The following is a 12485-nucleotide window of genomic DNA, read 5'->3' on the forward strand; positions in this document are numbered from 1 at the left end:
ACTCCACTATTCAACAATATTTTTTTTTTGCCTGTAATATGCCTTTAAATTTCCAGCAAAAAATATATATACTTTCTATCCTTCGGAGTAAAAAAAAAAATATGTTACATATTAGAGCTAATTGATATTTAAATTAGCTCTGAGCCTTTAATGACAAAGACGGAAGCTCAGTTCAATGGGGTCTGCTCATTTAGAACATTTTTGCACAAATTTACATATCACCAAACTCATTAATATGTCACCACTATGTGATATTATAAAATCTGAAAACTTGGTATGCAAAACCAGTAATTTTGTAAATTACACATCAATCGGTTATTATTCATAAGGCTGGAGACTTCCAGAGGACCAAAAGTTGGACAATTTCCTATGATCTCTCTTCCCGTTTCATTGTTGTACAAGTAAAGCATGTAAAAAAAAAAAAAAATACGGTTTAACACCTTAAAGCGTACCTAACCTTTTAGGTGACTTTTCTGAATAAGCGGTTATACATGAGGAATAACACCATTTTTAAGCCGGTTTCCTCTTTGCAGGCTCTTTATCCAATTCTCAAATTTCTCTGAGCTAGTGGGTAGAGCCGAACGTCTATCATGTCTTCTATAACCTGCACACATAGAAGAGGAGAATCCTGCTCTCCTAACTCTATCAGATATATATAGAAACAGCATCTTCAGGTAGGAGGTTATACAGCAGTACAGAGTGGTGTAGCTGAGAATTCAGCACTGGTAGAAGGTATAACATTTAGGCTGGGCTACACAACTTTGGCCACGGCCAAAGATCGCGGTGTCGCTCTTCCTGCATCGCAGGTAATGAAAGTTAACGTGGCCGCGTTGTGTGCAAGAAATAAGAACTTGCTAGATTTTTTCTTTGCGACTGTGGGGTTACGGTGCTCAGTGTCCCACCCTATTGACAAGTGGAATGTCGACACCCAAGTGTCAATTTATTCACACATTTCCAAAACAAATAACAGAGGATTAGGCATAGAGCAGAGTTCTTTATATTTAAAAAATATTTTAAAAAAAACACCTCAGAATTGTTATTATATGGAAAATGCAAGTATTTACTAAAACAGACCTGTCAGGGGAGTTCATAGATTCTCTTTAAAGGGATTATCCTATAATCATTATCAACTATCCACAGGATGTGATATATTTCTGATCGGTGGGGGTGCGACCACTGGGACCCCCCTCTGATCACAAAAACAGGCTTACATTGACGTTCCTGGGAGCCCCAAAGGAATGGAGCGGTACTACACATGTTCAACCACCACTACATTTATATCTACGGGGCTGCTGAGCGCCAAAGGAATGAAAGGACCGGTGCCGAGCATGTGCACTACCGCTCCAATCCGAAAGGGCTCCCACTGATCAGATATTGATCACCTATCCTGTGTATAGGTGATAAATAATGATTATAGGAAAACCCTTTTATGTGAACATATATATTTTTTAATTTGTTTACATTTGTGGGTGTAACAAGTTAAACCATTCGGTCTTGTTTGATAATCACGGTTGTCTTTCTGAGCGCTGTTAATGTTCTTTTTGATCTAAAAAAAAAAAAAAAAAAAAAAAAAAACGGAAACTGGCAACACCTATCAAAACAAATTCCCTTTAGCACAGGAGTATTTTCTACCTGATAAGGCTTGAGCAGCACCGGTGGTGATGAAGAGTGACATATACTAAGACTAGGACAGCGGATTGGATGACTGTAACCAAGCTACTTATTTGGGTCTTGGACTGTGCTACGACTTTCTTCTAAGGGTATGTTCACACGGCCTATTTACGGACGTAATTCGGGCGTTTTTGCCCCGAATTACGTCCGAAAATAGCGCCTCAATAGCGCTGACAAACATCTGCCCATTGAAAGCAATGGGCAGACGTTTGTCTGTTCACACGAGGCGTAATTTACGCGCCGCTGTCAAAAGACGGCGCGTAAATAGACGCCCGCGTCAAAGAAGTGACCTGTCACTTCTTTGGCCGTAATTGGAGCAGTTATTCATTGACTCCAATGAATAGCAGCGCTAATTACGCCCGTAATGGACGCGGCGTTCAAGCGCCTGCACATGCCGTTACGGCTGAAATTACGGGGATGTTTTCAGGCTGAAACATCCCCGTAATTTCAGCCGTAACGGACGCCCTCGTGTGAACTTACCCTTAATCAGAAGCGAGTGAGCGGCTTCATTCAGTATCTGGAAAGAAAGCTGCACACAGAACAATGCACTTCACAACCAATTGTTTTTATTGTCTCATTTCATCTGAAAAATTAAGCAACTTTGCAAATAGTCTTTAAAAAATATTGTTGTGTCTACAGCTCCTATACAGACCTAGGAAGTAAATACGGCAAATAGAATAGCCACCATATACCATATTACGAATATTCATACCAAATGAATTTGTGTATGTATATGTCTTCGATTATTCTAAATGAGTATAATAAAAAATTGAAGTGGTATAATATCCAAAAATTTTGGTGGTAATTCACCACTTCAGTCAATAATTTATTCTTAATCCAGTATAGGAGTTTCAGAATAAAGAGCCCAATGGTCAGGGAATATCAGCAATTGAAAAAAATCCCTGTCCACTGTAGATGATAACAATAGTCAAAATGGGTATGAATAATCTTTCTTGTCAATGTTCTTCATGATATAAGGGCAAAAAAAATCTTAAACTGTCTTTACGCTTCAAGGAGCTCTGCATGAAATTTGCTCCTCTTGCATCCAAAAGCAATTTGGAAATTGCTTTTCTAAACAGCGATGCTAATAGCTGCTCGATATAATTTTCCATTCTAAAAGCAGACTACGCTGCCTTTCTCATTCCGTTCTCATAGCGCCATTACCACTCACCAGGTCAATCTAAGCTTAAAAGATTGCAGCCAATAGATAGAAATTCAAACAATGCTCCAGAAACATATCAATAATGACAAGCGATTTGAAAGAAAGTGGATGCACCACATTATGTATTGAACACTTATCTCGATACATATCCTATCTCGCATCAGATTACGGGGGTGAATAGCCGACATAAAAACTGCGGCAGTTGTTCGGCCTATCAGATAAAGTAAGGTCACATACTACTTGCTGTTCCGTCTATCAAATGATATGCCCATTATATGCGGTGACAAGACATCACTATACGAGGAGAATAGATATTGGAATACTAAGATTTACAGTATTGCACATAATAAACTAGAATTTATGGTATGGGGTTAGGGTATATGAACGGATTTGCCTTAAACAAACAATACATATAGAAACCCCTGTCCCTCCTCCTCACTGTCCTGTGTCTTGCTGTAAGACAACTGGCTGGAGCAGGAGCCTCCTCCCTCAGCCCTGACTGAAGTATGACAAAAATATTGTTAAGCCCCACCCACTAAGTTGTTCTCCAGCCGAAATTGAAACAGATTAGCAGGAGAATGACCACCGTGTTCTCAGCATGATTTCCACAGGACATTTTGTTTCAGAAACATGCAGAATATTCTGCAGACTTAAAGAGTGGGGGCAAACCTTGTATCATTACTTTCTTGTTTTAGTGTTCCTTTAAGGATATAAGAAGTCAGGAGATGTTATTTGAGCAGTTAAAGGCACTTGCATACAAATACATGGAATGTCAAGTTAATAGATATATGGGATAATATACCCCCTATGTTATATTATAATAGAAGTCAACTTAGAGTCCAATGGCATTTAATCTTCATAATAAATTACATGGGGGGTGACATTATTCCTGCAATACTCTGAAGGAAGAAGGCGACTTCATGTCATTTGCGGATTTCCGCATCTTCTCAAACAGGTTCAGCAAAAGCAAGGAAGTGAATTATGGGGTTTTGCAGGAGTTGTAAAGCATAGGATGATCTGGGGTAACTAGGGAAGAGCTGGAGGAGAGGAGCAGTAGCAGTCAGGGCAGAGTAGGACATCGCCAAAAAGGAGGTGAGTAACAGAGACTGCTTTAGGTTCGGTCAGTGAAAATAATCGGTTACATGATGGTGCATTGCTGCGGATATCGGCCACGTCCAAATGATTAATTGCATGAATGAGGAGTTCTTTTACATACTTATATAATCAGTGCATTCAGGCATATTAATGAGCAGATTATACAAGTATTATTTACATATAGGTCAATGGAAAATGTTAATTACCTGTATTATAGCCCCTTTGTGCCAAGCACAACATTAAAGGGAAAACTCCCCCCCCCCCCCCCCCATTTAAATGTGTCCTCTAGCAAACATGGCACGATAGGACCACATATGCATGTAAAGTGATAATACGGTTAATAACAGATATAAATTCTCACAAACTTTTAAGAAAAGCTATGAAAACTTTAGGAGTTTAAAAGAGGAAATTTAACATTTTGTGGTGTATTCTCATGGGCACTTATTTAGACAAGATCTTAGTGGACCAAGTCAGTGGTAAAAAAAAAAAAAAATTACCAGGCCACTGCTGGCTCTGAATTACATTTTTATGTGGCCAGGGAAGCAAGTATTAAAACTTCAACTAAGAATATAGAACTTATAGAAATATGACAAAAACAACTATGTGGCGGGATAAGGATAAATGGCAGGAGGCCCTTACTACTTTTCTGATGCTAAATGAAACAACATCTGAGATTTGTTCAGAACGTCTAAGAGGAAGTCGCCCTGCTGTCCCATGACTCCAATGATACGACATGCTGCATCTGTAACTTGTATGGGACAAATATTGATATATGGCCATCGGCCGCGGCCCATAGAAAGTCTTGCAGGGCACATTGGAGAAAACAGGAAGAATTGTCTATATACGACAACGGGGCTGAGAGGATAACCCCATACATATATATTTAATAAAGGTAGACACCAGCAGTTTACATTCATATGCGCCTTCATGCAATTTTGCATCAAAGACTAACATTGTTTAAAAATGAATAAAAAGTAATGTTTGTGGCTTCAATTTGTTTCAGAAAGAGCCTGGGATGCACAATACCTCCTAAAATGCCACTTTTGCCTATGTCTACGTACACATACCACAACAAAAATCTCTGCGATCCTTCTACCCCTCCCTGACAAAGACACAAAACCATAAAGTAAAACTCTATCCTGCTTCATAACGGATTACATATCCACTTGGCAGTAAAAGGGTTAAATACAGTCAACAGAATCTGTAAAAAGATGTAGACACTTTTTTTTATCCAAGCAGAATAGTTCTATAATGTGTACATTTGCAAATGAGAAACACACTAATACATCCCAAAAAAATAAATAAAAAAAGGTAAAAATAATTATTTGGTGCAATCGTGGTGCGTTTCTCCCCTCTCCCCCGCAAATAAAAAAAACTCTAGTTCATAGAAGCCTTTTTTCTGTTGTAGCCACAAAAATACATAATCCACTTTCCCATTCACTGACACCGCATTTGTCTGTTTCATTGTTTTATATGTAAACTTCAGCAGTAGACAAATAACACACGAGCGCCCTATGAACGCACCCTAAGTGAGCACGCCCCATGGGAGTAAAGGAGATAAAGAAGTGTCTCCAATGTTCAGTCTTCGGACAGACATTACCAGCCTGGCGGCTCCATTAGCTCCTCATTCTGAATGACTTGCATTACAACTTTATATGCAGTAAACGGACTTAACGCACCCTGGAGCTCTGCAGCCGATAAGCCGGATACACTAAAAATCAGTATTCAAGTCAGAAATGTACAGATCATCCATATTTAGAGGCAGACAAAAAAATAATCCCAGCAATAATAGTTGACATATCCAAGACAGCAATGGCATAATAACCGAACATTAAATATATATAATGGACTACTGTACATAAAATGCTAAACTAAAACAGAACATTTGGTGTGCTTTGTAATGTACGATGTCAAAATTAAGATGGCAAATGCGGATGCGGATTAAAGCTGGAGAGAGCAGCATTTACATATTCACGGCTTTATAGGGTGCTGCTTGAATGTCATACATAAATATGGAGCAATTTGTATGTCCGTGCACTTAAATAAATACTACAAAAATAGTTTCCGCAAAATAACTGGGGACTGAACTGTACTGCAACAATCTGTTAGGCTCTGTTAATGTCTGCGCTCAAATTTCCGTTATTCTATTGCATCATAGGAGCAGAATAATGAAAATGATGGAAGCGATAGATCTGTTAAATGACTGACACCGCCGGGTTTCCATCATTTTGCCCCACCAAATAATGCTGCATGCTGCGCTATTTTCTCCAGGAAATATACCGTAATTTGCAGCAGAGATTCCCACCGGAGCCTCTGACGCTGATGTGAACAGAGCCTAAATTTATTTTTATTTATTTTTTATTTATTTTTTTTAACATGTGAACCCTTTAATTTACTGTATATGCCACCAAACCATAGTATTACTTGTACACAATACAGAACTGCATGGTTACTAGATTAATACGAATGAACGTAGTAAAAAACTTGTCTCCAAACTTACTCTTAATATGTTCTGTGTTTCATTCCACTTGTTCGTCCATTCTTTTGTCAATTCTTCAACCTGGAAAAAATGTTGAACCCATTTCAGTAGGAATTACACTTCAACTTATTTACTAAACTGAACAGATTTGTTAATGGAATTGGGAAATCGGTAACTGCATGGGTTCTGTCAAAGGGGTTATGCCAACAATGTCTGTTCAGTGGAGAAAGCTCTTTGCCACTTTGTCTCTGCTTGGCTTTTTTTGGACATTGACGATAAGTGATCGACCATGAAACCTCCAAAAAACGCCAAGTGGACGGTAGCCAATGTGATACAGCACTTTCCTATGGCAGCTGTCACTTCATTTTATCGATCCGAACATCACTCTAGCCATCATTTATGGGACCCTAATGGCATATCCTTGTAATATGCCCTCAGTATTGGGAGACAACCCCTTTCATATTTAAACAATTCTTAAAGATATGGCCTTTGTGTAAACCCGAGGAACAGCCAACCTGACATTCATGCAACCAATACAAACAATATACACTAAAAGTATCTTACAGGTTAAAGTCCGTAAGGAAAATCTTAAGCAATGGTCGCTTAAAGAGTACCTCCCCCAAAATAAAAATAAAATTGTAATAAAAGCAAGTATTTGAATGGTCCTGTTCTATTACGTGGTTTAGATTTTAGCGATTTCTATCTGGGTAATAGTTTTTATGGTAACCAGCTTCCAAAGAATCCTCAACAGTAAATCTGCATGGTTATAGCAAGATGTTTTAATGTATTCAAGGCTGGACAGGCCCACGATTTGCAGTACAAAACAACATGGTAGTGATATCTTGTCGTCACCAACAATTTTTTTGTGTAATGTAAGGGCACATACAGATTCTATACAGCCATAGAATGTGCGCCTTAAGAATCAATTAGTCAGTAACTAGGTGTGTTCCTCAGCCAATTTGCATTTTAAGAGTCCGAGACAACTGGATCAAAACCTCTGAAAAAGCTACAATTGCAGCCATTTTTTGAGGACACTTTTAATTTATAAAAAAAACAATTTCTACCTAACAACTCGACCAAGACCACTTTTACTAGTGATTTTTCTAATTTTAGGGGAAATGCTCTTTCAAGGTTTGTTAGCTTATAAAAAGGTCCAGGCTCAAAATGTTAAAAAAAAAACTATTCATCAGAACAGGAGGACAAAAAAAATGTAGAGTTTTTTTTTATTGACCCCATTAAAATAGAAATATTTGGAAACAAGACAAAACGAAGTTTGAATTGTGGGCTGACAATTGCGGTGATCGTAAAAGTCGGCAGTGTATGGCAAATAGTTTTGACTTGCATTCATGAAAGAATATGGTTGGAATAAGTAAGTAGTTCTATTCTAATATGTTACAGGTAAGTAAGCCTCCTGTATAATAGCAATTTGAATATCCACACGGTTTAAAATGACAGCCAGCATGTGACCAATCTAAATGCCCGCCATACCTAGCTGAGCCATGTAAATAAAAATGTGATTTTAAGCTAACAGGCAATATTACAATTTTTATCAGCAGGATATAAGCTCAGAGTATAGAACCGTGAGCTGTACTACAAAATGCTGCATTTCACTGCCAGATCTCCAAACTATCCTTCCAGTGTCTTATCTGAGAATACATTCATCCTTTGAAGTATTTGCCTTATTGAAATTCATGTTTAACACAACTTCCGCGACTGGAAAAGACCAAGACCCACGTTTTACACCCAAGTTCAAAAGGTTCCTCAAATAAATAATAAATTAAAGTTTGTACGAGTGAAAGCCGAGCTGGAGATTGTTAAAATACTTACACGGGCTTCATTTTGTTGCAGTTTTTCTTCCATGCTTAAAGCAGTCGGAGAATCTAAAAGTGCAATCTAAAAAAAATAAAAATAAACACTATTAATATGTTTAGACAACAAGAACATGAGGTAAAAAGTGGAGACCGTAGGATTATTTTCCCTATAATAATATTAACATTCACCTCTTTCATTTCTATAAAGAAAAATATGGGGGGAAAAATCCATAATTCAGCCATCACAGCCAAAGGCCTCATTACATGGAAAAGATGGATAAAACATTGGCTGCCATGTCCTTCAGTAGGACTACTGACAGATTGCCGTTCAGAAGAAAACATCTTTGCCCACGGCCACAACTTATCTTCAATGTGTTCTGTTCAGATAAAATCCTCAATTATTTGTAATTTGTTTAAAAATGTTCCAGATAGCCTCTATGAATATCCAAAGTTATATCATAGTTTCCCGGTTGATCAAACCTATTTGATCAACCTTTTCTATTTTTCTACTTTCTACAGACCTCTTACTTTTATTCTGAGAGTTTGATCGTGTTGTGTCGTGGCACAGGACTGCTTGGTTTGTGGTGGGCTAGGTATTGTCCCAGTGCCGAAATAATTTTAACTTACAAATATTTCTCTACTGGACATTATCGGTAGAGGGGAGGTGACCCTTATATGAAAAGTTAAAAAAGTAGAGGGATTTCATTTAAAGGAGTTGTGTCATGAGAGACGTTTAAGGCATATATGAGATGAGAGCGGGATCATAGCAAAAATTAAAACAAAGCGCTGCATAGAGCAGGGCAACATAATGAAAAAAATTACTTTTGAGCTATAGTTGCATCGTCTGGTGACCATTCAGACACATGCAGGTACTTTTCTGTGTTTTTCATAAGCTCGGAAAACCCCTTTAAGGAGTCACAGAGTCTCCCAAGCTTCACGGTAAAATAGAATCATTACCGTGACTCCAATTTTTGCATAATAAAAAGAAAGCTGCATGAGGGTCATTGTGAAGACCTAGCCTTAGACAACAGGGAAAACAAGAAAGCCAACTTTGGCACTGATGGTGAAGAAATAAAGTGGTAGACCGCTTTTACAACCACGGATCAATAAAGAACAGTTGTGTGTGTAACTACCAGGGAAGTTGCAATGGGGCCTAGTAGGCTCTATTCTTAAATGACTGGCAATAATTGTTTAAAAAGGATATCTGACACCTGAAGGGACAAAAGGGGTAAAAGAAAGAGTACACAAGAGGAAGAAACCAAGGGAAAGGTATGTAGGTCACTAAAAACTAGGAAAGAGTTCAAAAAAAATGCAAGGAAGACGTAGAAGGTGCCACAGAGAAAACTCCATATAAGCAAATTATTATATACAGATGTATACATCTTTATCTTGACCTAACGCATTAAATACAGCATCAAGAATCCATTTTCAATGGCTTTTGTTGTGCGATATCACGCTGCAGCAAGTTATCAGAGTCCAGATCAACTTGGCTACATCTGTACACATAAAATATCTTAGTTAAATCTATGTATCATTATAATAATAATAATAATAATAATAATAATAATAATAATAATTATACTCTATTTAGCAAAACCCCCTAACTGCCAATGTGGGTATAACTAAGAGGACCGTAATCCAGTTTTTGCTGTGGGGGCACATGAGAACTCCTTACGTCCCTGGTAATGTAGTCCGCAGGTATGGCGCAGTCTGGCACTTAACCAAGTGAAAAAAATACACACAGAAAAAAAAAAATCTACAAATATACGGTAGTAGTGAGTCTAAAAACGAAGATTAAAGTTGTCCAGACTATGAGATTATTTATGGCCCTTTGTTGGATGTGAAAACTGGACAATAAATAGTGAAAGAAAATAATTTGATGACGGAAGCTGGATGGGGAATGCAATATATATAATTCCCTTTCAAAGAGATACTGGAGCTCAGATGAAGAACCACTACTTACTGAGTAGTGAGTAAGGTTGTGGGAAATTGCCTCTCTTATGTGGCACAACTACCAAGATGGCACTCGTACCGCTCCCCTTCTTCCTGGAACCTTCTTTTTTCATTTAAGGGTACACCTACATTTACTTGGTTGAACCTGGGCTTTGCCGCAGTCTGAACTGGAATTTATTATTTAAAAGGATGTTTACATCTCTGAAAGGGAAAGTGTCTCAGATTCTGCCTGTCTCACATCTCCTATTTCCATCAATTGTATCTGACATTATTATGGACTGCTGTTCCAGACAGCTATACATTCAGTTATGAAATTTGTAACCCTAGAATAAATCTCGAGTGCTTCTACAACACTGGATAACACCTCTTATACCTACACTGCATAGCCGAAGATGTCTTTTATTATTGAGTAGATCATGATTTTTCACATAAAATTTCTCGCTTACAGATTTAGTACCTTACAAAACAGTAAGTACGGCTGATACATGATGGGAATAACTTCTTTCTTATTTTCATTGTCAGTATATACAGACATTTATTTTATTCATGTTCCTTTTCAACAACTGGGACTAATTTGTTATTTTAATATTTTATTACTTTACATTTGTTTTAGGATTTTGAATAAAAACACTGCGTCTCGGAGTGAAACATATCTCTTGTGATGATAATTTTAATATTGTATTTTCATCTAAATTCTTTGGAGGAAGGTGCCATAAACACCAAGGTCGTACAAACCATAGAGGCACACTACACCATAGGGTCCTTGGAAAGAAAGAGGAGGCCAGCTATTCTTGGTCCCACACCTTTGCTACTAGTTAGCAAGAACCTGTGCAGGACTCCTCTCTCTGCAGAGGAAAGTCATGGTTAGCGAACAAGGAAGTGGGGAGCTGGCCCAAGGGCTGTGCAAAGGGCATAGTGGTAGAAACAAAAATTAGACCCTTCTGTCCTACAATGGATATAGTCTACACACCCCTGTTAAAATGCCAGGTTTTTGTCATGTCAAAAAAACAGTACAAGATGAATCATTTCAGAACTTTTTCCACCTTTAACGTGACCCATAATCTGTACAATTGCATTGAAAGACAAACTGAAATCATTTAGAGGGGAACAATAAAAATAACATAACTACAATAATGTGGTTGCATAAGTGTGAACACCCTCTTCTAATTGGGGATGTGGTTGTGTTCAGAATTAGCCAATCACATTCAAATTCATGTTAAATAGTAGTCAGTGCACAGCTGCCATTATTTAAAGTAATTCGGAGTAACCCCATATAAAGTTCAGCTGTTCTATTAGGAATTTCCTGACATTTTCTATGTTGGATGTGACAACTAAAGCTTACAACACATCAAAGGGATCTGATTGTTTAAAGGCATCAGTCAGGAGAAGGGTACCAAAGAATTTCCAAGGCATTAGATATACCATGGAACACAGTGAAGACGGTCGGTCATCAAGAAGTGGATTACATTTGGCACAACAGTGACATTACCAAGAACTGGATATCCCTCAAATCTTGATGAAAAGACAAGATGAAAATTGGTCCGGGACGCTATCAAGAGGCCTACAGCAACATTAAAGGAGCTGCAGGACTTTCTGCAGGGCCTGGTTGTGAAGTGCATGTGACAATAATCTCCCACATTCTTCATATGTCTGGGCTGTGGGGTAGAGTAGCAAGATGAAAGCCTTTTCTAACAAAGAAAAACATCCAAGCCCGGATATGTTTTGCAAAGACCTACATCAAGTCTACCAAAAGCATGTGGGAAAACGTGTTATGGTCTGATGAGACCAAGGTTGAACTTTTTGGCCATAATTCCAAAAGGTATGTTTGGTGCAAAGCCAACACTGCACATCACCAAAAGAACACCATGCCCACAGTGAAGCATGGTGGAGGCAGCATTATGGAGCATGGTGGAGGCAGCATTATGGAGCATGGTGGAGGCAGCATTATGGAGCATGGTGGAGGCAGCATTATACTTTGGGGCTGTTTTTCTGCAGCTGGAACTGGGGCTTTAGTCAAGGTGAAGGGAATTATGAACAGTTCCAAATATCAGTCAATATTGGCACAAAACCTGCAGGCCCCTGCTAAAAAGCTGAAGATGTAGAGGAATTTCACCTTTCAGCACGTCAACGACCCAAAGCATACCTCCAAATAAAGAAAAGAATGGTACACCAGAAGTTTTGGAATGGCCCAGCCAGAGCCCAGACCTGAATCCCATTGAAAATCTGTGGGTTGACCTGAAGAGGGATGTGCACAGGAGATGCCCTCGCAATCTGACAGATTAGGAGCACTTTTGCAAGGAAGAGTGGGCAACAA

The 12485-nt window shown here is 38.4% G+C and overlaps 1 protein-coding gene across 4 annotated transcripts in view; it reads right to left on the reverse strand.

The window, feature by feature from the left end:
* Positions 1 to 12485, reverse strand: part of KIF16B (kinesin family member 16B) — a 242300-nt gene that overhangs the window by 172542 nt on the left and 57273 nt on the right. For all 4 annotated transcript variants that reach the window (XM_075863098.1, XM_075863097.1, XM_075863096.1 and 1 more), the window contains exons 12-13: positions 8235 to 8300; positions 6429 to 6488 (exon numbers count right to left, since the gene is read on the reverse strand). In XM_075863098.1, the coding sequence (XP_075719213.1) occupies positions 6429 to 6488; positions 8235 to 8300 (126 nt within the window). The remainder of the gene's footprint in view (positions 1 to 6428; positions 6489 to 8234; positions 8301 to 12485) is intronic.

Source organism: Rhinoderma darwinii, chromosome 4, assembly GCF_050947455.1.
Source record: "Rhinoderma darwinii isolate aRhiDar2 chromosome 4, aRhiDar2.hap1, whole genome shotgun sequence".
In the NCBI taxonomy this organism is placed as follows: Eukaryota; Metazoa; Chordata; class Amphibia; order Anura; family Rhinodermatidae; genus Rhinoderma; species Rhinoderma darwinii.